Source organism: Myotis myotis, unplaced genomic scaffold (assembly GCF_014108235.1).
Source record: "Myotis myotis isolate mMyoMyo1 unplaced genomic scaffold, mMyoMyo1.p scaffold_m19_p_17, whole genome shotgun sequence".
NCBI lineage: Eukaryota > Metazoa > Chordata > Mammalia > Chiroptera > Vespertilionidae > Myotis > Myotis myotis.
The window spans coordinates 39,721,004-39,746,569 of record NW_023416321.1 but is presented as its reverse complement, the minus strand read 5'-3'; the positions used below and the strand labels follow the sequence as shown (position 1 = coordinate 39,746,569).

The 25,566-nt window shown below is 48.4% G+C and overlaps 1 protein-coding gene and 1 pseudogene across 3 annotated transcripts; one reads left to right on the top strand and one right to left on the bottom strand.

The window, feature by feature from the left end:
* Positions 1-556: 556 nt before the first annotated feature.
* On the top strand, positions 557-4,136 carry LOC118672186 (asialoglycoprotein receptor 1-like). 3 transcript variants are annotated; one of them, XM_036341701.1, is made up of 10 exons: positions 559-762; positions 1,389-1,518; positions 2,122-2,238; positions 2,547-2,642; positions 2,733-2,804; positions 2,906-2,977; positions 3,083-3,169; positions 3,258-3,409; positions 3,484-3,590; positions 3,728-4,136. In XM_036341701.1, the coding sequence occupies exons 2-10, from the start codon at positions 1,452-1,454 to the stop codon at positions 3,876-3,878; spliced, it is 921 nt and encodes a 306-aa protein (XP_036197594.1). In that variant the 5' UTR covers positions 559-762; positions 1,389-1,451; the 3' UTR covers positions 3,879-4,136. The 3 variants fall into 3 exon arrangements, with proteins under 3 accessions (XP_036197592.1, XP_036197594.1, XP_036197593.1); XM_036341699.1 differs by having other exon boundaries at positions 557-762; positions 1,424-1,518; positions 3,258-3,590; XM_036341700.1 differs by having other exon boundaries at positions 3,258-3,590.
* Positions 4,137-17,252: 13,116 nt separating this feature from the next.
* LOC118672036 lies at positions 17,253-24,754 on the bottom strand (annotated as a pseudogene).
* Between the last annotated feature and the right edge of the window lie 812 nt (positions 24,755-25,566).

Here is a 25,566-nt window from a genome sequence, read left to right as displayed (position 1 = left end):
CACCTACTTCACTGCCATCTTCCAATTCCTCCTCCCATGGTCCTGTGGGAACTGAATGGTTAATGTGATGCTCAGTCAAAGTTTGTTCATGTCCTCAGATCCTCCTGTCCCAATCTGGCCAGGGGTCCTACTGTCCTTCACCCTGTTCCCTCCTTCTGGGAAGAGTGAGCAGAGCCAGGCCAGAGCTGGGGGAGCTTGGTGACTCAGGCCCCAGAGGAGGCGCTGATGCCGGGGACTTGGGTTATGCTTGAGGAAGAACTGAGAAAAAGGCTCTTCTGGATCTGGGTGTGCAATGGTGGAGGCACTGTCAATAATGGAAAATGCTGATGCAGGAAGTGAAAGGTTGTGTGGGGCAAAGAAGAAGCAACAAACTGTACCTGTGGACCCCTCTGGGAGGGGTTCCTCTCCACAATGGCAACAATGAGGAAGTCAAGGGAGTTCAGTAGAAGTTGAAAAGGACCAGACACACCCTGGAGGAGCAGGGGTGAGGTGGGGGGAGCAAAGCTGGCCTTATATATAACTTCTTCACTTGCACAATCTCTGCCTGGGTTCCAATGATCATTTATTGCCAAAGTTGAGGGAAAGGAAGATCCCAGGTTACAGAATCCTGGGCTTTTAGACACAGAGACCAGCAGGACTCCAGCCACTGACCTGAATCCTCCCTCGCTCACCTCTACCCCACTCTCCAGGATTTCATTTTATCCAACTCTGCTCATTGCTGCAAGGCAAACCCAAGAATCACAGCCTCCAGACTTTGCACAGGTAACTTTGCTGGGGATGCAGGTGAGACCAAGGGGACAGGGAGGGAGTTAGAGAAAGCAGGGAGGGGGGCTGTGGGTCTCAACTGGGACTGAATAGGAAGAGATATAAAAGGGCAGCTTGGAGATTCAATGAGCTGATGGAGATTTCAGACTCTATTCACTTAACTGGATTTGGGTTGCCCCATCTCTAGCAGAGTTCCAGCCCCATCTACAGCCTCCAGGTTAGACGCAGCTCTAACCCCATTACAAACACTAGCACCAACCCAACTCTTCAATTTCCAACATCAACACCAAACTTAGGCCCCACTCCATCCATGGCATCAACACCAGTATTGACTCCAGTCCTAGGAGGAGACACAACCTTACTTGCATCCCCAATGTAAGACTCAGTACTAGTAATTCCTTTAATTCCAACTCTACCTTTACCTTCAATCTCACATTCAAGCCATCCCCAACCCAAAGACCAATCCTGACCTTATTTCCAACCTCTGCTGCAAACCCAGGCCCATTCCCATTCGTATCCCTAACCCCTGGTTCATCCTCAACCTGAACGTCTTCCCTTACCTCAACTCCAGCCCTGACTTCAGCTCTAACCTAGTTTCAGCCTTCCCTGTCTCCTATCTCCAGCCTCAGCCTGGTCACTGGCCCTGCCTCCATTTCAGCTCGGACAGCCTCAGAATTGGTCCAAGGATGTCAATGAACTATGAAGACCTCCAGTCCTTGGAGAGTGAGAAAAAAAGCCAGGGTTCTAGAAAGGGTAAGAGGAAAGGAGAAATGATGTCTCCTAAAATACTCTCTTAATATGTTTAGAAGGATTTCTACTGTCAGTATATCTGCACCTCTACCATGTGCACTGCTGGGGTCCCGGACACTGCTGGTGTTAGGCTCTCGCTCCTGGTGGTTGCAATATGAAGCGGATTCGAGAAGGACAGGATCAGGGTGGACCAAAGCAGTCCTGGATGCTATACTCTGGGGAAGGTCATGAGCATTTACACTGGGAGAGTGAATAGTCATGTTTGGAAGAAAAACGGTGGCTAACCTGACAATACAGATAAGCACGAGCCTGCTGAGGGCCTGGCTGCCCTGGCTCACTCTGTGTCCTCCTGCCCCCTGTTCCAGGCCTGATGATAAGACCTTACATATCATCATCATGTGTTTCCCGGGGAGAGGGGTTCTTTGTGACTGAGAACTTGTGCTGGTCCATGAGGGGTGAGATGCCTGGGCATCCCCTGCACCACAACCTCTCCCCAGCTTTACCTGCACCACTCTTCATCCCTGACAGGTCCCTGTGGCCCTCTGCTCCTCCCCCGTGTCTCTCCTGTCCTCAACCTCCATGTCCTGATGTCCTCTCCTCTTGCAGGGCTGCCTCCTCCCCCAGCCTTCCTGCAGCATCTCTGCTCTGGCCCCTGGCCCCTTCTGCTCTCTCTGGGCCTCATCCTTCTCCTGATGATTGGCATCTGCGTGATTGGATCCAAAAGTGAGTGTCCCAGGAAGGGCAGGGAAGGGGGCGACAGTGGGGTACAGGAACCCAGGCACTGATGATGATCATGGTGGGTAAAGATGGCTGCTGGCTCTGTTGCTTACTCATGGGTAATGTAGTCCAAGTGCCCAACCTCTGGAAGCCTGAGTTTCCTCTCTGTAAGTTTGGATAACAACAGTGCCTGTCCCTTGAAGTGGGGTGGCTGAGAGGACCCAATGAGCCAATGTGTGTCAAGTGCCCTGCTCCGTGCCAGCACAGAGAGGACTGAGCAATCTTAGCTCTCATTGTCCCACCTGCCTGATCAGATGCCAAGATTCAGAGTGATGTGGAGACCCTGAGAGCAACTTTCAGCAACTTCACTTCCAACTCGATGGCTGAGGTCCAGGCACTGCACTCCCAGGGTGAGGCTGGCTGGAAGGGGCTCTGGATGGGAAGGGTCCTGGTGGGGGAGGGGGGCTGAATTCTGAGCACTGAGTCCCCATGTCCTCCAGGTGGCAGTTTGCAAGCAACAATAACATCTCTGAAAGCTGTGGTGGCAAACCAGGAGCAGGAGCTGCAAGCAGGTGAGAGGCCCTCAGGAGTGAGTGTGCGAGGGTGGGGGCCGGGCTCTTAGGACAGAGGTGGGGTGGGCGCAGCCTGGGGTGCTGAGTGCCCTCCCCTCCAGCCCGTAGCCTGAATGACAAGGTGTTTTCTTTGGAGAGCAAGCTGGAGAAAGAGCAGCAGGAATTCAAAGAAGGTCAGGCCCCTTCTCCCCTGCCCCTGGGCCTGATATGGTGGGAGGGGATGGAAGGCCCTCAGCTGGCCCCCTGCATTGTCCCCACTGCCCTTCTGTGTGTCCCAGATTATTCTGAAATGCTCCTGGTAGTCCAACAACTGGTCAAAGACCTGACCTCCCTGCATTGTCAGCTGGCTGCGCTCAAGAGCAATGGTGAGTGGTGTGTAGGGCAGCACCTAGCCCCATATCCTGCCCATGTCCCACTGGGCAGCATCTCAGAACCTCCCCACTCTCACCTCAGACTCTCAAAATACCTGCTGCCCCATTGGCTGGCTGGAGTATGAAGGCAGCTGCTACTGGTTTTCTCGCTCTCTATTGACCTGGCCTGAGGCTGAGAAGCACTGCCAGCTGGAGAACGCCCACCTGGTGGTCGTGGGCTCCCGGAAGGAGCAGGTGAGGACTGGGAGAGCTTGTTTGGGAAGCTGGTTGGTCTACTTGAAGTCACTGCCCTCATCGTCTCTCCCCAGAATTTTCTTCAGCAACACATGTACCCTGTGGACACCTGGATTGGCCTTACTGACCAACATGGTCCCTGGACATGGGTGGACGGGACAGACTATAAGACCGGCTTCCAGTGAGTGTGTGTGCTCTGTACTCTGTTCCTTTGTCCTGGATCCTGCTATTCCTGCTGGGTGTTTTTGAGGCAAGAGGGACTCCTCGGCTTGGCTGAGGCTCCGGCTTCCAGGGTCCACATCTGTTTGCTCTCATTAGGAACTGGAGTCCAACGCAGCCAGAAAATCGGTACTACGATGGGAAAGAGGACTGTGCCCACTTCAGGACCGATGGCCAATGGAACGATAACCTGTGCGTGATGCCCTTCCACTGGGTCTGCGAGACAGAGCTGAGCAGATCCAGCTCCTAGCCTCCTCTCCCCTAGTCTATTTCCTTTATGCTTTCACCTGCTGAGGGAACCTGGCTAGGGATTCTTTTTTCTGGGGGGCCTCCTGCATCACCCCAGGCGTTTTCATCTAGGATTTGAAGGGAAGGGGAGGGGACGATGTGAGAGGAATGCAGAATGATGTTTGATGGGGTGGGTAGATGAAAAACCACGCCACTCTCTGCAATTTGCAGGTTATTATTGTCAACTTTTTTCGAATAAAAAGAAGAGAAAGATACTAAACATTTTGTGCTGTCTGGTGATTGGGGGTTAGGAATGTGCTGCGGCTTGTTGGCACTAGGAAGCCTTGCGCAGGCAGCGGGGCATTGGGAAAACTGTATGAGTTTTGGGTCAGATGGTGGGATTGGTTACTTACAGGGCAAGTAGCTCTGCTCTCTGAGTCTCAGCTGTAAAACAGTGTTGTTGCTGGAACCATCCTCTTTCCAGAGCCTCTCAGAACAGAGCCACCCCTGTGTGCCGGAAGCCAATTCCAGGGTGTCAGCAGGGCTGAACCAGCTGGGAATGGCTGAGGGCATTTCCACAAACCTGAAAAGGACACATAAATGATTGTTTGCTGCCAGACAGCTGAGGGCATTGCAATCTACATGTTATTGCCTCCTGCTGACCAAACACCTGAACAGCCGTAGGCAGTTCCCCCAGTCTGACAATGGATTCTGTATACCAAACCTTTACTGCGAATTTAAAGGTGACCTCCTGGTTCATAAGTCAACACTCACCATGGAGTCACAACAGCCGGGCTTGCTTTGATTCAGGTCTTAAAGTTAGCTAAGGATCTTGAAAATTATGTTTCAGCTGACACACCATAGAATTAAATTGTTATCAACAGAATATTTTAAAGATTATAATTCAATTTAGCTTAATACTTTTTTCAAATATTAAATGCTTATATTATACTCCACACTGATCAAATTAGGAAAAAGACATATAGCTGTTTATAAGCCAAAAAATTTATTAAACCAATTTGATCTTGTGGACTTAGATTTTTATGGAGAAATGCTTTTAAGCAAATGATTTCTGTGAGAGTGATGTTTCTACAAGTTTGAACATTCAGCATATTGAAAGTTGTTTCTTTTAGAAGATTTCTGTTAGGTTAGGTTGCTCAGGAGGCGGCGAAGGAAATAAAGAGAGTTGATCGGAAAAGGAAGGAAGGAAGGAAAGTTTATTCTGCGTCCCCGGGAGACCCACGTACTCCCAAAGACAGGGCACATGGGTTCAGGCCAACAGGGAGAGGAGCGCTTTTTTTATACTGCGGTTGGGTGAGGGGCGGGGACATGAGCTGAGGTATTGGGCTGAGGAAGTTTCAGCTGCAGGGGGTCAGCAAGGTATTCAGGAAGGAGTCAATATCTGTGTGGGGGTCGTGGAGAAGCCAGTATCTGTGTCTGGCATGCTGATCTGTTAGAAATGCCAGGGGAGTCCATTATCTCATCAAACGTCTGCATGTATCCGATCCTGGGCTCTCTCTAACCTAACTGAAAGGGCGAGTCATCGCGGGGCCTATGTGGGCCGGCCGCCGGGCCCCATGAGGCACAGCCTGACCACGCTGCTGGCGGCCTCGGGCACCGACTCCCCAGCCCATGGCGGGAGCCCGGTGCAGGCCGCCACCCGCCCGCCGCCCCCAGACCCACATGGCAGCAGCGGCGGCGGGGCGGGGCTCGTGCCCTCGCCAGAGGAGATGGAGGAGGAGGCGATCGCCGGCGCCCCCAGGAACGAGATGGAGGATATGGACTTCCTGTCTGGGCTGGAACTGGTCAATCTGCTGGACCCCCGGCAACCGGACTGGCCCCTGGAGCCCGGGCTCAGCTCGCCCTGGGGGGAGGCTAGGACTGCACCCTCCATCTTGCCCTGGGTCCTCCATTTTTGGGGCGGCCGCCATGTGCTCAGGAGAGTGCCTTCTTCCCGGAAGCCCAGGCCCTGCTGGCCACGCCCGGGATTTCTTTAAACTAACCAATGACAATCAAGGGACGTGCGCACCATAGAGATGACCACATCCTGTGTAACAAGACCCGACTCGCGCCTGGCCAATCGGCGGGGCCCACAGTCCCCTCCCCTGCTCTTACTATAAAACCCACAATCCCATCAGGCCTCGCTCTCTCTCGGCCACTGGGGCTTACCGTTGCATCGGTGAGTGTGGTTGGGGAGCCGAACTAGTTCGAAATGAAGGACTCTTTGCTTTTGCATCGGACTCGCTGGCTCCCTGGTGAGCTTTTTGGGAACCTTGAAATCTGGGCACAACACTAACAATTTCTAGGACAATTAGATTTATGCAAGTGTGTTAGTAATCCAGAATATCTTTTATTCTCACCCAATGAGAAATAATGACTTCTCTTAATTTCAGTCGCACAAAGACCCTGTAGCTGCCTGGCCGGCAAAGCTCAGTGGTTGAGTGTTGACCTATGAACCATGAGGTCACGGCCCCATTCCCAGTCAGGTCACATGACCAGGTTGCAGGCTCAATCTCCAAAGTGGGGGGTGCAGGAGGCAGCCTATCAATGGTTTTCTCTCATCATTGATGTTTCTATCTCCCTCTTCCTCTCCCTTCCTCTCTGAAATCAATAAAAAAATATTTTTTTTTAAAAAAGTCTGCAGCTTCCATTCTACAACTTCAGCCTTGGGTCCAAAGTAAACACAGAAATACAAGGACTCATTAATCCAAGAAAGTGAGGCAGGAACTGGGAAGAAAGTGAAGCAAGGACTGGGAGGAAAGTGAGGCAGGGACTGGGAGGAAACTGAGGCAGGAACTGGGAGGAAAGTGAGGCAGGAACTGGGAAGAAAGTGAAGCAAGGACTGGGAGGAGAGTGAGGCAGGGACTGGGAGGAAAGTGAGGCAGGAACTGGGAAGAAAGTGAAGCAAGGACTGGGAGGAAAGTGAGGCAGGAACTGGGAGGAAAGTGAGGCAGGGACTGGGAAGAAAGTGAAGCAAGGACTGGGAAGAAAGTGAAGCAACGCCGGGACCGGTTTGGCTCAGTGGATAGAGCGTCGGCCTGCGGACTGAAGGGTCCCGGGTTCGATTCCGGTTGGGGGCATGTACCTGGGTTGCGGGCACATCCCCAGTGGGAGATGTGCAGGAGGCAGCTGATCGATGTTCCTCTCTCATCGATGTTTCTGACTCTCTATCTCTCTCCCTTCCTCTCTGTGAAAAATCAATAAAATATAAAAAAAAAAGAAAAAAAGAAAACAAAAGAAAGTGAAGCAAGGACTGGGAGGAAAGTGAGGCAGGGACTGGGAGGAAAGTGAGGCAGGGACTGGGAGGAGGGCACAATAGCTGTTCAAGGTGGCACAGTAATGCATAAACCAGGGTCCTGCACCTCTTGTGACTTTAAGGCTCGCTTACTATCTCACAAGAGTACTTCATTAAGAAGTCTGTTGCTTAATTTTTGGAAACCTCCCTAACTGGCCCTCAAGTTATGCAAATGAACCCTCTATAATGCAAAGGTCCTCTTCTGAAAAAAGGATTTTGGGCCCAAGAAGATAAGACAGCTCTGTGAGTGAGCATTTTAAAGTGTGTCTAAGTTGTCTTTGGGAAAAATGAATCTTGGCTAAGGACGAAATGAGACTGTGGAAGGAATGGTGTGGTATTTTATCTGTTTTTGTTGGAGTCTTTTACTGGTAGGGCTCATCAGCTATAAAGTACAAACAAAACTGGAACACGGTTATGAAATAAAAGAGCGTTTGTTATAAGAATACAGAGGTGTTTCACAGAACCCAAGAGCAGGGTGGCATCTGAGGCCCTGAACAGAGTGGAAATAGGAGCTGGAACCCTTTTCTGGCTTTTTTATTTTTATTTTTTTTACATTATTTACTTAATTTAAATTGCTTCAAATTCATTAATGCAAAAGTAGTAATAACATACTATGGGGTTCATACAGTATTTAGAATTATTATTAGTCCTTAATTGACAACAATAACAAATTATGGGAGAGCAGAAAAGAATACATTTTTAAAAATAATTCAATGCTTTTAAATTTTTATTTATTTAACTGTACCTTTATTGTTGAAAGTATTGCAGATGTCCTCTTTCCCCCCGAGTGGTCGCCCTCCCTCTGCCCCGCCTCCTCTTCCCCCCTCGCCCCTCCCAGGCCTTCGTGCACTGGTATCTGCGTGCATGGGCCCTGCACACAGGCACACATGTTCTTTGGTTAGTCTCTTGTGGGAGCACTTCCTCCTGAGACTTTCTTGCTTTCTGGCAGCTGATCACCACTCCGCGTCATTCTTTGCTTCACTGCGGCCATCTTTGTTTCTGTGTCAATTTTTCAGTCATTTAAAAATTTTCTACGTTTTTATGATGCTTTGACATCTGGCAGATAACCCCAATCTATATGAATTCTTTTCTTTTTTAAAAAAATATATTTTTTTATTGATTTCAGAGAGGAAGGGAGAAGGAGTAAGAGAAATATCAATGATGAGTGAGAAATATTGATCGACTGCCTCCTGCACACAGCTTACTGGGGATCAAGCCCGCAACCCGGGCACGTGTCCTTGACCAGAATCAAACCTGAGACCCTTCAGTCTGCAGACTGACGCTCTATCTGCTGGGCCAAACTGCTTAAGGCTGAGTGCTCTTCTTGAGTGCCCCTTCACCTGGCTGGTGAAAAACCACCATGGGACCAATGCAAAAACAGAGGTAAATGTCTTTAAAAGAAATTTTACTTTAGAAAAATTTATTTGTATAGTCTGTCCTCAAGAAAAATTACATAAGAGTTGGAAGACACAAAAGAAAATAGCAAAGAGTAAAACATACCACAGTCAAAAGAAGAAATAAATAAAGAAGAAATCACAGAGAACACTGAAGCTATAAAAATAACCTTAAAATCACATAAACCCACATCTGAAGTTTGGAGTAGGGACTTGAGAAAATATACATAATGCAGAGAGAAAAGGGCGGGGGAAGAAGGATAATAAACTTAAATAACAGGAAGGTGGAAACTCTGTATGACAGAGTTGGAAATACAGAATTTGGGTAATAGTCTCCAACTAGAAGAAAATAACAAATGTAGTAGAAAAACCCCCATTCAATCATATGACATAAGCCTATTAAAATGGAAATGGGAATATATGTTAGTCACGATATTTAGAAAACCTGAAATATAGGCATTAGACATATTCGAAGGAAACCATAACCCTAGTGAAGGACATAAAGAAAGATCTAAACACATAGATAATCATATTTTACTATTGGGTAGGAAGACTTAATTTAATAAAACTGTCAATTCTCCCAGTATGTCAGTATAATGCCATCCCAACTAGAACACAAACTGGGTTCTCTTTATTAAACTAAACTTCCATTTTGAAATATAGATTCACATAGAGGTTGAAAAAACAGCAGAGTTCCCTAGCACCCTTCCCCCAGTTTCCTTCAATAGTGTCACGTGAGCCGAAACCGGTTTGGCTCAGTGGATAGAGCGCTGGCCTGCGGACTGAAAGGTCCCGGGTTCGATTCCGGTCAAGGGCATGTACCTGGGTTGCGGGCATATCCCCAGTAGGAGATGTGCAGGAGGCAGCTGATCGATGTTTCTCTCTCATCGATGTTTCTAACTATCTCTCTCCCTTCCTCTCTGTAAAAAATCAATAAAAAAAAAAAAGTGTCACGTGACATAGTCTTAGTATAATTACTGGAACCAGAAAAGTGAGATTGGCATAAGACAGTGATCACAAACTTATGACACACATGTCAGAGGTGACACGCGAACTCATTCTTTTGGTTGATTTTTCTTTGTTAAATGGCATTTAAATATATAAAATACATATCAAAAATATGAATCTTTGTTTTTCTATGGTTGCAAATATCAAAAAATTTCTATATGTGACACGGCACCAGAGTTAAGTTAGGGTTTTCCAAAATGCTGACACGTGGAGCTCAAAAGGTTCGCCATCACTGGCATAAGACTATTAACTAGAGACCTTATTTGGATTTCACCAGTTTTGACATGCACTCTTTTGTTTGTTTGCTTGCCCTTCATGTATAGTTCTAGACATGTTATCACAGGCATAGACTAAAGTAACCAGTTAGGGTACAGAACGCAGACCACCGGAGACCCCCTCTCCTTCCCATTTTAGTCATATGCTCCCCACCACTCTAGCCTCTGGAAACACTGGCCTGTTGTCTATCACTGGAGTTTTGTCAGGTGGAGATGCTTATATAAGAGGAATCGCACGGGTTTAAACTTGGGATTGGCTTTCTTTTTTCACTTGGTTGGAATGTCACTACTGGCTGGATGTTGGTTGAACTCCAGACTCTTGGATCCACACCCAGCTGCCATCTGAGTGGCCAGTGACATAAGACAGTGAAGATGCAAGACGCATTTTTGTTGTAGACCAATTCCAGCATGTCATAGTTTCAAGTTTCATCAAAAGGTTGATGAGACTTGGGGACTCAACAGGGTTGAGTCATACATGTAGTCACCTGTTGGGAATGGCTAAAGGCATTTCCCCAAACCTGAATAGGATACATTAAATTGTGGCTGCCAGACAGCTAAAAGGCATCTTAATCTGAGTTATTGCCTCCTACTGGCCAAACACCTGAACAGCCGTAGGCTAATTCCCCCATTCTGACAATGGACTCTGTACCAAACCCTGAGCCTCTGAAGTGTATATCTCTGCCTTTCCTCAGGACAAGTTGTGTTCATAAAAAACATGGGGTCCTGGGGACGAAGAGAACCTAAGACCTTAGACTTAAGATCTTAGAACTTAGCTCCTTTAGCTAAGCTCCTCTGACCCCCAATGCCTTTCAAAATTATATTTCGTCTCCGGACTCCTTATTAGTCCCCGGATTCCTATGTCATCTACGCACGGCCTTCTCCAGATTCCTGAACGCTTCGTGATGCTGGGACAAGAACCCCGGCACATTTTCCTATTGGGCACAGCGGATTCTGTTTCTCATCAGGCATCTGTCTGAAACCCCAGAGCACGAGGAGTAACTTTAAGGGTAAAGTGTGAATTTTATAGTGTGAATTTAGATGATCATGCGAAGAAGAAACTTATTAGACTTGTGGGAGACAATACTGTAAGGCCACAGATGTGCGTACTGTTAAAACAGGTACCCTTTGAGAGACAGAATCATGATTGTGCAATGTATCTGCTAATAGTTTTATACCAAGAGTCTTGGAAAACTGAAGAATGGGAGAAAAATAAGACTGAAGTAGACGTGGAAGAATATATATGGAAAAATAGCTCCTCAGAAAAAAAGTATCTTGGAAACACTTCTCCAAATGAAAGCCACAGAGAAAAACCTGGGAGTAAGTAAAGAAGTTAAAGACTACAAAAAGACTGTTGTGAGTCATAAGAACGAGGGAGACTAAAAAAAAAAAAAAAAAAAAAAAAAAAAAAAGCCGAAACCAGTTTGGCTCAGTGGATAGAGCGTCGGCCTGCGGACTGAGAGGTCCCAGGTTCGATTCCGGTCAAGGGCATGTACCTGGGTTGCGGGCATATCCCCAGCGGGGGATGTGCAGGAGGCAGCTGATCGATGTTTCTCTCTCATCGATGTTTCTAACTCTCTATCTCTCTCCCTTCCTCTCTGTAAAAAATCAATAAAATATATTTAAAAAAAAAAAAATGAACGAGGGAGACAATGAAAATGCCATTTCTCAGCACAAAAAAAAATCAGTGAAGATACTGTTAAACCTGACATGGATTATGTAGGGAAAAGATGGACAACATATGTGATGAGATCATGTGAAATGCAGATGGATTTTAAACATATAGGCAGTGAAGTTGTGGATAAAAGTGGATTACTGTAATGAGAATTCGTTAATGTGTCTGGATACACAATAATGATGGAAAGGAGCTACATTACACCAAGGGTTCTCGGTCTGCAGTTCATGGGATACTGAACTTACCAGAGGCCTTTTTGGAAAAGCTATTTTCATCATAATACAAAGATGACATTTGATTTTCCACTGTGTTAAAATGGACACAGATGGTGCAAAATGCATGGTGTCGAAAACGGCTCACAAATTAGCATGAGCCAAGACAGTGGCACCAAACTGTAGTAGTCGTTCTATTCTTTAGTGCCGTGTACCCCCAGAAAAAGCATACCGGTTTCAATGAAGAATGTTCTTATTAAAATAGCAAATATGGTCACATGATATTATAGAACTGTAATATGTGCTCCAGAGCACATGTTGGTTACGGAGAAGGGAGAAACATTTCACTTTAGCCCGAATGCCGTGGCTCAGCGGCTGAGCATCAACCTATGAACCAGGAGGTCACGGTTTGATTTCAGGTCAGGGCACATGCCCAGGTTGCGGGCTCATGGGATGTACGGGAGACAGCCGATCAATGAGTCTCTCATCGCTGATGTTTCTGTCTCTCTCTCCCTCTGCCTTCCTCTCTGAAATCAGTAAAAATATATTTTAAAAAATAATTCATTTTAGATGTCTGATTCCTGTGACTGCGAAACATCGAGGTGCTCCTTCTCCACCGTCCACTCTACCCAGGAGCTGAGACCACCTCAGTTAAATGACAGTTGTGGTCCCTCCCTCCCGGGGCTTTGTCCATGAGACAGGACATGTTTTAACTAGTAATTGCAAATGGCTGACAGACCAAAGGGGGAAACCCAGAGTTATAGAGGGATTTGTAACTTGGGGGTGGGGGGTGGGGGGATTCCTTATTCTACAGGGGACAAGGCAGCCTACCTTGAAGAAGTGATCTTTAAATTGATATTTTAAGGATGAGCAGATTTTAAAGAAGGGGAGAAAGGAGATGAAGAAAAAGAGATTTAATGAGAGGGAAGAGAAAATGTGTGTAATCAAGTGTTGTTTCTATTTCTGAGGGCGGGGGCGGGGGGGACCCAAGGCTCAGAGAGGCCAAGTAACTTGCCAGAGGTCACGCAGCACTGTAGCCCAGGTCTCCCTGACTGTGGGCTTGAGGCTGTGTTACGTTGCTCACTGCTCAAACTTAAAGAACTGACAGCACTTGGTAACGCCAGCATCTCAGGTCTCCAGGCTAGGAAGTTTCCTGATTACAGCATTCTCCCTTCTCTTTACAAATCCTTAGCCAGACGTCAATCACAGATTACTGACTGTGATGGGGGAGAAAACTGTACTGTAATCTCCTTTCATTTGGATCTGGTACTCTTGGCAGAACTGAGACCTCCTGAGGACTTGTAGGCCTCTTGTACTTACCTGTTCATTGATTGAGCCAGGCAGTGCCCTGGCCTCAGATGCATCGATGAATGAGCCCTGTCGTCCCCTTAATAAGCACCTTTAGCTCTGAGCTGATTTTTGCAGCTGAAATGACTCCCCTCAGATCCCACTGAAATGTCTCAACAACCTGTGATTCTCAGAGAGCAGAAAGAATTGCCAAGGTACACACTGCTAAATAGGGCTAAATTTGGGGCTGTGGTTGGACTGATTCAGAGACTTTATTGAGGCTGAGGCTTGAAATTGGGTTGGAGTTTAGGATGGAAGTAGAATTGTGGCTAAAATTGGGCCTGAGATAAGAGTTTGAGACAGAATCTAGTGCCCAATTTGGTGTTAGATTCATGGCTGGAGTTGGGGCTGCCCACCCCATTCTAGAGGTATGTGGAGAGATAGCCCGTATCAATCCTTGATCTTACCCCAATATCTCTCACTAGATCCCACCTAAAACCCCAAGTCCGGCCCCTGCCCCCACCTGCTTTCTCTCACCTCCTTGTTTTCTCATTCCCACCCGTGTCCTTCATCCAGTTCCTGCAGCAGAAAAAGGAAGGTGGGCGAGAGTCAGTACAAATGACCAGAGGCCTCATGTGTGAGTATCTGAGGCCCAGAATTCTATAGCCTAGACCTCCTATTCCCAGACGCCACACAGTAACTTAAAAGGAGAATTCGTTGGGATTGGGCACAGGCAGAGGGTCACATAGGTGGCAGTGGTGATATGGTCAACCTCACTCTCCTCCAGGGTGTGACTCCTTCCTTTCTGCTTCTTTTGCATTCCCCCCACTTCCTCTTTTTTACCATTGGGGAGAGGGGAGTTTTCCCAGCAGAGTTCACTGGTATAGTCTGTTATTTCTCCTCTGCCCACACCCCCTTTCACTTCCTGCATCAGAATTCCCCAGTATTGTTGGTGTTGCCCTCATTGTAAACCCAGGACCAGAGAAGCCTTTTTCTCTGCTCCTGCTCAGTTATGACCCAAGTCCCAGGCATCTGAGCTTCCTCTGGGGCCTGCGTATTTGATCAGTTTTTTTTAAAAAAAAAAAATGACCCAGTGTATTTGAAAAGCATGCACATTATGTAGGTAATGAATGCAGTGTATTAAATACGTCAATTGGATCATAATAGTACAACACATGTTTCTTTGGTGATTTTTTTTGGTCTGTCCAATCTGTCAATGATTAGAGAGATGTATTGTAATCTCCTACTATACATATGGATTTGTCTGTTTGTTCTAGTACTTCCAGATCCAGGCAAGAGAGGATCCAATCCAAGAGAAAGGACCAGGAATTTCTCAGGGTGAATAGGAAGTTCCGAGATAACGGCTCTGCCACAGGCTTAGAAACAGCCTCTCTGGTGGGGTCTGAGGACAGGAGACTGGCTGTGGGGCAGAGGGGTTGGGGGAGGGAAGACATGGATTGACAGCGAGCCTAAGGGAGCTTGAACTCAAGGGCCTCTCTCGGGCCCCTTCAAGGTCCCCAAGGGCCCTAGTGGTGTCTTTACGTAATTGTAAGTTTTTGTAAACGATGAAAACAAAAGTTATTTTGACTACAATCGGCTCAGATGGCCACTGCCACTTTCCACTCCAACTCCCCCTTCTTCACATGTTCCTCCGTGTCACCTGGCTTTTGTCCACCTGAATAAGAAGTTGGCTTGAGCGAGAGGGTTCCTATGTGGTCTGCAGTCACATCGTGTATTCTTAGGGTTGTCCCGCCAGCTCCGGAATGGCTTTCAGGGGCACTTCTGTCACCCATGGTGCAGGTTCCTTTAGGTGACATGAAGGTGGCACATGTGCATGCCCTGAAGGACCTGACAGCAGTAACATAGAAGAACCGCACCAGAGGAAACACTTGACAATCTCTTCTCTCTGTGGACACTCACCTTACAACACTTGTCACATGTAAACAATGTGTGTGCAGCAAAGAAGTACAGGGAAAACAGTTTAGCAGGGGTGGGCAAACTTTCTGACTCGAGGGCCACAATGGGTTCTTAAACTGGACCGGAGGGCTGGAACAAAAGCATGGATGGAGTGTTTGTGTGAACTAATATAAATTCAAAGTAAACATCATTACATAAAAGGGTACAGTCTTTTTTTTTTTTTTAGTTTTATTCATCTGGCCCGCGGGCCGTAGTTTGCCCACGGCTGGTTTAGAGGTATGCTGGGAGATGATTTAAAATACTATGTCATGTTTGGGATGCTATGGCAGCTTCAGCTTTTTAAATTTGTGAGTTTTTAACTTAAGTAAATATTAATTTTATGCTTAATTTTGTATTCTTTTGTAAGGACAGCTCCCCAGAACTGTGTACACTTCAAACTTCATAAAATTTCCATTCACCCCTGTGACCCTAGGAAAAAGGTGCAACTGAAACACCAGTTGTTCTGTGACTAGTTTACAGGAGTAGATGATTATATTGCCAGGCTTTTTACAGGTAAGGAAGACTTTGCAATAGGTTCAAAGAACATGGAGAATCTTCTTAAATGAAATAATTATGAACTTCATAAGAAACAAAAGTTGTGCAAGAAAGGAAATGTAATCAGATGATCCTACTTGGCTCAGCATTTACCACTGTTGACGCAGCATAGCTGATACACATTCTGAATTACGATTTAAATAGAAATTGTTATAGACTCAGTTGGAAGATTGTACCTCATGTACATGGTAGTGACTAAATAATGTCAACAATTGGTAAGGTTTATCCGTTTATGTGCATTATCTAGAAATTCAGATGTCAATACTGGAAGAAACAGCTAATACACAGAGAGTGGTTTCTCTAAAGAGCAGGAATGGCTTTTCCTAGCCTCACAAGACTTTAAGTTGCATGTATTATTGCTTCTATAATTTATTTTACTTCATGTCAATCATGTACATTTAGAAGGAGAAATCCCAGAAAATTTTGCAGCTGATAATCAGGAAGTCTTTACCGATCACAGGCTTAGAAGCAAAATTTGCTTGAAATATTATGTATGAAAACATACAAAAATGCCATCTCCTTATATACCACAGGGAATGATTAACATAGGGCACATCCATATTTTGGAATTCTCCACCCTTGCTAAGTTCCACGGGAATAGCAAGGATTGGATCAAAGTGCACAAGGCCCGGGAGAGCGGGAAAAGCCGCTGCGTAGTGCAGTGCAGTGTTGCGAATGTGCACGTACGCAGGGCACACCCACGGGAAACCGTTCATGTCCACGTGACTGGGCCACAGGTGCCTGGACGTGGTCAGCCCTATCTGGGTGCGCCTGGGAGCGTGTTTCCACGAGAGGAACTTTTGAGTTGGGAAAGCAGATTGCTCTCCCCAAGGGTGGGCCTCCTCCCACCGTTGGAGCCCTGCATGGAACCAGAGGCTGAGCCTCCGTGACCCCAGAGAGGTCCGCCTGCCTGACCCGCTCCGAATGGGGACATTGGCTTTTCCTGCCTTTGGACTCAGGGGAGACATCACCCCCTGGGCGTTCGGGCTGCTGCCTTTGCCATCCCACCATCGGCTCCCCTGGGCCTCCAGCTGGTCTGCTCACCCCAGGACTTGGGCCTGTCAACCTCCATAATCACAGGAGCCAATTCCTTGTAATAAATCTGTGTGTGTGTGTGTGTGTGTGTGTGTGTGTGTGTGTGTCTTTAAAACATTTTTCACTAATTGTATATGTTACTTTTGTAATAAGAGTAAAAGAGAAATGGAATTGCTTGAAGACCCTTCTAAGGTTGGTTTTGGATGATCTTGGAGGATGAGGTCTGCCCGCTGTGGACATGTCGGGGACACCCTGTGCTGGACATCCGTCTAGATCTGTTTGGGTCACAAAGAGGCCGCCACGCTGAAAACAGCAGGACAGGGTGCCACCAGCCCTCCCTCTCTTACAACATTCTTCGCTGGCCTTGCGGCCCAGGCCACAGCTCCCAGGCTGAGGGGAGTGGGGTGCCCCTGCAGCCTCTTCTGGAGGAGACCCCAGCTGCAGGGAAAGTGCTTCCCTCAGGAGCCCCTCAGGCTGTGGGCGGCCCCTCCCGCCAGCCCCGGCACAGCCAGCTCCTCCCACAGCCCCAGCCCCGGTGCCTTCCACTGATTGCTCCTGCTCCCAGCTCTTCCCTCCCCTCCAGGGTCCATGTCCCTCAGGAATGGGGACCCAGGAGAAGCTGCCTAGGACTAAACCTCCTCCCAGACCCTCTGTGCCCCGTCTTCTTTGCACCCTGCATTCCCAGTTCCCAATAACCAGTCCACACAGAGTGTCAAGTGTTTCGTTTACTTTTTCCTTCTCCACCGAGGAGGCTGGACATGGTAGCCCTCACAGTGAGTGGCAGGAGGAGGCGGGATCTGTGTCCCGGGGTCTGCGATTCTGAAACCATTCTGTTCCACCTTCCCTCAGCTCCTCCCAATGCCTCTGCCTGTTCTTCCTTTCTTCCAAATCCCCAGTAGAGAAGCTGGGAGCAGGGTAGGGGTGGGGTGCGGGTGGAGATCTGCTGGGGTCAGGGCTCCTAGCCGGTGATGCTGCCAGTCATCTCGCACGCCCAGCGCTGCACCCGCAGGCAGAAATCGTCGTTCCAGCGCCCATCCTCCCGGATTTCGGCACAGTCTTCATCTGCATCGTCCTTGTGCCCCTTCCAGTTATTTGGTTGACCGACACCCCAGTTCCTAGGAATGCAGGACAGAGCTCAGACTGACCACCCCATCCCAGCAACCCTCATCCACCTCACAAAAGCACAGCCTCGGAGAGTTCAGGGAGCAGAGGCTGCAGCCTGGGAGGCTGGGAGTCTAGAGGGGAGAGGGTTGGGGATTTGGTCCCTAAGGATGGGTGGGGTGGGGAGGGGGCACTTACTTGTAGCTGTTCCCATAGTCTGTGCCGTCCACCCACTTCCAGGAGCCATCGCTCTTAGTGAGTCCTATCCAGGTGTGAAAGGGGATCAAGTGGTGTGCAATGAATCTCTGGAAAACAGGTGAAACGGAGTGTCTAGTCCAGTGATGGCGAACCTATGACACGCGTGTCAGAGGTGACATGCGAACTCATTTATTTGGTTGATTGTTCTTTGTTAAATGGCATTTAAATATATAAAATACATATCAAAAATATAAGTCTTTGTTTTACTATGGTTGCAAATATCAAAAAATTTCTATATGTGACACGGCACCAGAGTTAAGTTAGGGTTTTTCAAAATGCTGACACGCCGAGCTCAAAAGGTTCGCCATCACTGGCCCTTGTGCTCGGTGCAGGCATTAGCTGTGGGCCTCAGCCTGCCCCAGCCTGATCTGCCCCAAGGTGAAGCATCAGCCCCCAGCAAAACGAGGTCCTCGCTTTTTCCTTTGTCACCTTAGCTATTGTTCTGAGATCATTTACTACATTCTGCGTGCTTCATGGGTATTATTTTATCTAGCCCTCAGGAGCCCTCTCATGCTTCTGATGTAAGGACCTCGCGGTGGTTGGTAGAGCCCCCTAAGTCAATGCAGTGCTAACTTTGTGATGCTGCCCCATCCCGCCCCCACTTCATTCTCAACCCCTGGCTGCCACCTGGACTTAGTCCTCTCGGGATCCTGACTCTGGCCCCTGTGCCTGCTGCCCTCCCCCCTCCCCCCCGGAGCCGTCAGTGTCACTGCCCCTCAGGGGCTTCTGCCCCGATCCTGCTTCTGTGTAGCTTTCATCTCCAGAGGTTCACCAGGTCCTGGGGCTTCCATTTGGACCCACTGCCCAGAGCCCCAGGATGCCTTAGCTACAAGGGGACTGGCTGTCGGTGCTGAAAATAGGAGGCTGCCCTGGTATGAGGGAGAGTGTGGAGAAAGCAGATGGACGGTTGACCAACATACACACCCCACAGTTAGTTCCCTTTGGCAGCGTGTAAAGGGTCTCCAACGGCAGTTGCAGGGAAAGTTCCTAATTCCACTCTCACCTCCTGGAGACACAACTAAGATGACAGTCAGTCACCTCCTCAGAGGGCAGACACAGGAGCATCCTGGAGTCCTAGAATCCTGCACATAGGACAATGTCCTGTGCAGGATGGAGCGTCCTGACAGGCTGCTGGGCTGTTCCCCAAATTCCGAGGAGTCAGCAGAGGTGGAGGGAAAGTGCCTGGAGACAAGACCTTCTGGTTGCTGCTGCCTGCTGGCCTGGTCCCCTCTTCCCATCACCCCCAGAAGCTGAAGAACGGAAGTAAGAGCGCAAATCATCAAAACCCAGGCCTCTGTGTCAAGGACTGATGGGAGGAATCAAATAGTGTCAGGTGATCAGAGAAAACAGTCCAGGAGAATTCACCTCCCAATTCATAGTAAATAACAGGCAAGAAAGAACGGTGCCCATTCATAAAAGTGGCCGAGGTGAAAATGATCATGGAACTTATGCAAAAATGAAGAGGGGAAAGAGGAGGAGGAAAAAGAACGGTGATATCAAAAAGAGAGGTGAAAACTATGCTTTGAATGAAAGGCAAGTTTTAGGACGGAGGGCGATGTTGGAGAGCAACTCCTTTACAGCCTCAAAAAAAAATTAAAGAGGAGATGAATGCCATAAAATATCAAGGAGGATATTTAAAAAGAAAGATCACACAATAGAATAAGCAAAGAGAATAAATGCAAGAGAAAATTTTTGATTTATAAAACAACCCAGGACCTCAGCAGGGAACCAACTCCGAGACATGAAAGACGGGCCTGAGAAAGGGACCCGGATGCAGAGGGAAGAGCAAGATGGGAAGAACAGCAGCAAGATGGGGGCTGTGGAGGCGGACAATGGGCATCCCTTTGGGTGACGTGTTCCCGGGAAAAAGGGAACAAATGGACAAGGAAAAGAATGTTCACATACATGACTCAAGAAAATCTTCTCAAAAGTGAGGAAACCTAAGTTTACACATTAAAAGGACTCTCCTGGCCTCAGAGCAAAAGTATAGAATGAGCAACCAACTTATATATCTGGATATTTACAAAATTTAAAGATAGAAAACGGTCCAACTCTTCAGGCAGAACACTTAAGGAATCGAGGAGAGAAACGAATGAGCATTATAAAGGTCCAAGTGGCTAAGAGACTAGGTCTTCACTGTTCTCAACACAGCAAAGAAATGATAATTATGTGACAAGAGAAAGGTGGCAGCTAACTCTACTGTAGTCATCATATCGCGATATGTAAACGTACCAGACCAACATGTGTAACCTCAAATCTATACGATGTTATATGTCGGTTAAATCTCAATTTTAAAAGGGAAGAATGAGGTGTGTGAATAAGTGTGCTGGTTTTCTCATCTTTCATGTGGAATGTTACTTAAACTCCTTGTGTTTTTTTTTTGAAGCCAATAATTTTCAGCCCATCATTGAAAGTTATAAAAGGAATCACTCGTATAACTAAGAATAAGCTACAGCTAATTCAAAATACCACGGGGAGAGAAGACAAGAAGAACACATCTCACACAACAAATGTAAACAGAAAAAAGACAGATTAAGATTAAGCATAGCTATTAGAAATTAATGAGATACACACCAGTTAAAAGACTCATTCAATTTAAAAAACAAAAACAAAAACACAAAACAAAACGTAAGCACAACCTATAGGAAAAATACCTTAAAGTTGGCTGCACAGAGGCATCAGTTGGGGTAACTTTTAAAAATCTGAATGCTCCAGAGGAACCCAAGGTTAATGAAATCAGAATCTTTAAACTCGTCAAGTATAAAGGCTTATAATACAGAGCCAAGGCTGAGAAGCCTTAATCCAATACAGAGACTCACAGGTTGGAAATGAAAAGATGGCCAGAGATACATTCAGCCAATGGGAGGGAACAGAGATCAAGGTCCGTTCTATTTGTGTTGCATTAAAGATGAATTCAAGGCAAAAGCATTAAAGCATACACTGACGTTCACGTCAGAATGATGAAGGGACAGGTCCGCCATGAAGTTGTATCATCAAGAACTTGGGCGCCAGATCACAGAGCACTGACATCTTGGGTTGGCCCACATGGAACTGACATTGGTGTAGGTCCAAATGGATTGAAACAGGCTGTTTCAGCCTGGTTGGTAAAGCCAAATATGCTTGTAATTATTCAGGCAACATGTGGTAGTGAAAACACTGGCAGAGGAGGCAGAGTGGCTCTGAATTCTGGCTCCATCCTGACTTGCTAGCTGCCTGGCAAGTCCCTTAGCTCCCCTGTTCCCAGTTCCCTTCTTTCTCCCTTCCTCCGAGTGGGGATGGTAAGAGTACCTACCTTGTAGTGTTCTGAGGATTAAGGGGGTGAATATATATGAAAGTGCCTGTCACATAGTAAGGACTCGGTAAATGTTACCATGAACATCCTGTGTGCGTGTGTGTGTGTTAAAGCCCCGCCTATTCTAACAGGTTGGCTCTTCCCTGTGAACGTTGGTGTTTGGGGTTGTGGTGTGGAGGTGGCAGTGGGCAGGTGAGACCTGGAGGACCTTGGAGGGACCCAGTAACCCCCTGTCCCTGGGAATCCTGCCCTCTCTGCCCCTTTCATCCAACTTCCTGCCACATCCCAGGCCGGCACACAGCGAGGACTCTCAGTGCCCCTCGGCGCTCTGCCTTTAATTAGTTCGTCTTTGTGTTCTGTCTCCTGACTGGCCCTCACCCCCTGCTCACCTGGCTCCTGCCCCTTTGCCTGAGCTCCTGGCTGTAACCTGCCACCTCTGAGATCAGTGGCTGCTCCACTATGAACCGCCCAGCGTTTTGCCAGCCTGCTGCTTCTGGACTCTTCCCCAGGTTAAAAAATGATAAAGCACCTGATCGGGCCGCCCAGGGTTTGCATTCCAGAGGCGCCTCCTGCTGGGGAGGTGCGGCCTCACCTGCTCCTCTCTGGAGTTGATGACCACCAGGTGGGCGTTCTTCAGCTGGCAGTACTTCTCGGCCTGGGGCCAGGTCACGAAGAGAGACAGAGAAAACCAGTAGCAGCTGCCTTCATACTCCAGCCAGCCAATGGGGCAGCAGTTATTTTGAGAGCCTGGTGGGAGTGAGGAGGTTCTGAGATGCTGCCAGTGGGACATGGGCAGGATATGGGGCTAGGCGCTGCCCTCCACCACTCACCATTGCTCTTGAGCGCAGCCAGCTGACAATGCAGGGTGTTCAGGCCTTTGACCAGTTGCTGGACTCCCTGGAGCATTTCAGAATGACCTGGGACACACAGAGGGCAGTGGGGACAATGCAGGGGGCCAGCTGAGGGCTCTCCATACCCTCCCCAGGCCCAGGGGCAGGGGAGGAGGGGTCTGACCTGCTTTGAGTTCCTGCTGCTCTTTCTCCAGCTTGCTCTCCAGAGAAAACACCTTGTCATTCAGGCTGCGGGCTGGAGGGGAGGGCACTCAGCACCCCAGGTTGTGCCCACCCACCTCTGTCCTGAGAGCCCGGCCCCCACCCTTGCACACTCACTCCTGGAGGGCCTCTCACCTGCTTGCAGCTCCTGCTCCTGGTTTGCCACCACAGCTTTCAGAGATGTTATTGTTGCTTGCAAACTGCCACCTGGAGGACATAGGGACTCAGTGCTCAGGATTCAGCTCCCCCTCCCCCACCAGGAGCCCTGCCATCCAGAGCCCCTTCCAGCCAGGCTCACCCTGGGAGTGCAGTGCCTGGACCTCAGCCATCGTGTTGGAAGTGAAGTTGCTGAAAGTTGCTCTCAGGGTCTCTAGGTCCCTCCGCATGTTGGCATCTGACCAGGCAGGTGGGACAATGAGAGCTAAGATTGCTCAGTCCTCTCTGTGCTGGCACTGAGCAGGGCACTTGACATACATTGGCTCATTGGGTCCTCACAGCCACCCCACTTCAAGGGACAGGCACTGTTGTTATCCAAGCTTGCAGAGAGGAAACTCAGGCTTCCAGAGGTTGGGCACTTGGACTACATTACCCATGAGTAAGCAACAGAGCCAGCAGCCATCTTTACCCACCATGATCATCATCAGTGCCTGGGTTCCTGTACCCCACTGTCGCCCCCTTCCCTGCCCCTCCTGGGACACTCACGTTTGGATCCAATTATGCAGATATAGACCAGCAGGAAGAGGCTGAGGCCCAGGAAGAGCAGGAGGAGGCAGGGTACACTGCAGAGACGCTTGAGGAAAGCTTGGGGAGGACATGGCCCTGCAAGAGGAGAGGACAACAGAGCCGGAGGTCCAGGACCGGTGAGGCACAGGGGAGGCGGAGAGGGCCACAGGGACGGAGGCTGATGCAAGTAAAGCTGAGGGAGGCATGTGGTTCAGGGGATTCCCACGCCTCTGACCCCTCATGAACCAGTATAAGGTCCTAGTCACATGGGCCCCACCCCTACGGCAACACATGATGGCAATATGTGGGCGAGGGGGCAGGAGGGCACAGAGTGAGTTGGGGCAACCAGGCCCTCAGCAGGCTCATGCTTCTCTGTATTGTCAGGTTAGCACACGCTTTCCTTTCCAAATACGACTGTTCCTTCTCCCCCCGGTGCAAACGCTCATGCCCTTCCCGAGAGTATCGGCCACCAGGCTGCTATCTTCCTCTCTGACCCTGTCTTTCTGGGGACCTTGAATCCTCTTCATACTGGAGCCCCCAGGGTCTGGGGTCTGACCCCCTCAGAATGGGGGACCCCAGCAGTGCACATGGTAGAGGTGCAGATACGCTGTGACTGCAGAAATCCTTATAAGCACATTAAGAGGGTATTTTAGGAGACACCCGTTCTCCTTTCTTCTTACCCTTTCTTATCCCCTGGCTTTTCTTCTCACTCTCCAAGGACTGGAGGTCTTCATAGTTCATCGACATCCTTGGACCCACTCTGAGGCTGTCAGAGCTGAAATGGAGGCAGGGCCAAGCGACCAGCTAGGCTGGAGAGAGGAGACAGGGGAGGCTGGGACTAGGTTGGAGCTGAAGGCAGGCTGGAGTTGAGGTAAGAGAAGAAGTTCAGGCTGAGGATGAGTCAGGGAGGTGTTAGGGATAGGAATGGGCCTGGGTTTGCAGCAGAGGTTGGAGGTAAGGTCAGGATTGGTCTTTTGGGCTGGGATTGGGTTGAATGTGGGATTGAAGGAAAAGGTAAAGTTGGAGCTAAAGGAATTACTAGGACTGAGTCTTACATTAGGGCTGCAATTAAGGTTGCATCTCCTCCTAGGACCGGGGTCAATACTCATGTTGATTGCATGGATGGTGTGGGGCCTAAGCTTGGCCCTGAAGTTGGAAACAGAAGAGAGTGAAGCTCAACTTTGGGTTGGGGCTGATGTTAAGATTTATGTTGACTTTGGCGTTCGAACTGTGGTTAAGGTAGGAATTGGTGTTTGTAATGGGGTTAGGGCTGGGGCTAAGCTGGGGCTGAAGATGGGGCTGGAAATGGGCTGCAGGTGGGGCTCAGTGTGAGTCTCAGTTTGTGACTGAGGTTTGGCTGCCTAAGTTCAACCTGAATCCAGTTAGTGAATAGAGTCTAAAGTCTCCACCAGCTCATTGAATCTCTAAGCTGCCTTTTTATATCTCTTCCTATTCAGTCCCAGTTGACACCCACAGCTCCTCTCCCTGCTTTCTCTAACTCCCTCCCTGTCCCCTTGGTCTCACCTGCATCCCCAGGTTACCTATGCAAAGTCTGGAGGCTGTGATTCTTGGGTTTGCTGTGCAGCAGTGAGTAGAGTTGAATAAATTGAAGTCCTGGAGAGTGGGGTAGAGGTGCCTGAGGAGGAGTCAGGTCAGTGACTGGAGTCCTGCTGGTCTCTGTGTCTGAAAGCCCAGGGGTCAAAATCTTGGAACTCCCGTTTCTTCCGCTTTGGGCAGCAAATAATAATCGAATCACAAGCTGAGTCTGCGTGTTTGGCATGTGAGATATGATGCCAGCTTTGCTCTCCTCCTCGGGGTGTGTCTCCTCCCTTTCCGCTTCTTTTCAGTTTTTCTGACTTCTTCATTTCTGGTATTTGGGAGATGAGTCCTCTGACACAGTCCCTTCACTTCCTGCATCTGATTTCCTGGAGTTGTTGGTGTCTCCATCATGGCATACCCAGGCCTGCCCTTGTTCAGTTGTGGCCTAAGTTGCTGGTATCTGAACTTTCTCTGGGACCTCAGCTACCAAGCTCCCCCAGCTCTTGGCTAGCTCTCTTCACTCCACTCAGTTGGAGGGAAGAAAGTGAAGAAGAGCAGGATTCCTGGCCAGAGTGGGAGCGGAGGAGCTGAGGAAAGGAACAAACTTTATTGATCATCAAATTTCTGACAGGGATTGTGCCAGACACTTGCCGAAAGTTCACCATTCAGTTCCGACCAGAATCATGGGAGGCACGCTGGATGATTAGTATCATTGAAAAAGTAGATTTGACCTTGTGGGCCCCTGACAAGGTCTCAGGACCTTAAGGAGTTCATGGTCCACACATTGAGAGCCTTGGTGTAAAGTAAGTAATATTTTATAATGACCTTTTACTCAGCCATATTGACAAGTTATTTTTGTTAATTCTAGAAGTTTTTTAAAAATACCAGCTTCTTGCATCTGAAGGTGTCAATGATTAGAGAAAATTATGTCAAAACATTTTATTTTCCTGCATGTATTATATTTTCTTACTTATACATTATATTTTGAAAGTCAGTTGAAATGGATTTAGCTCTTTAATGAGCGAGTCAACAGCATGGTCCCACTCTGGCTCTTGT

Excerpts from the sequence above, each read along its gene's own strand:
- LOC118672186 (XM_036341699.1), top strand. The coding sequence starts at position 1,452 with ATGTCAATGAACTATGAAGACCTCCAGTCCTTGGAGAGTGAGAAAAAA. Across the intron at positions 1,519-2,121 it reads AAGCCAGGGTTCTAGAAAGG|GGCTGCCTCCTCCCCCAGCC; the intron begins GTAAGAGGAAAG and ends CTCCTCTTGCAG. Across the intron at positions 2,643-2,732 it reads CCAGGCACTGCACTCCCAGG|GTGGCAGTTTGCAAGCAACA; the intron begins GTGAGGCTGGCT and ends CATGTCCTCCAG.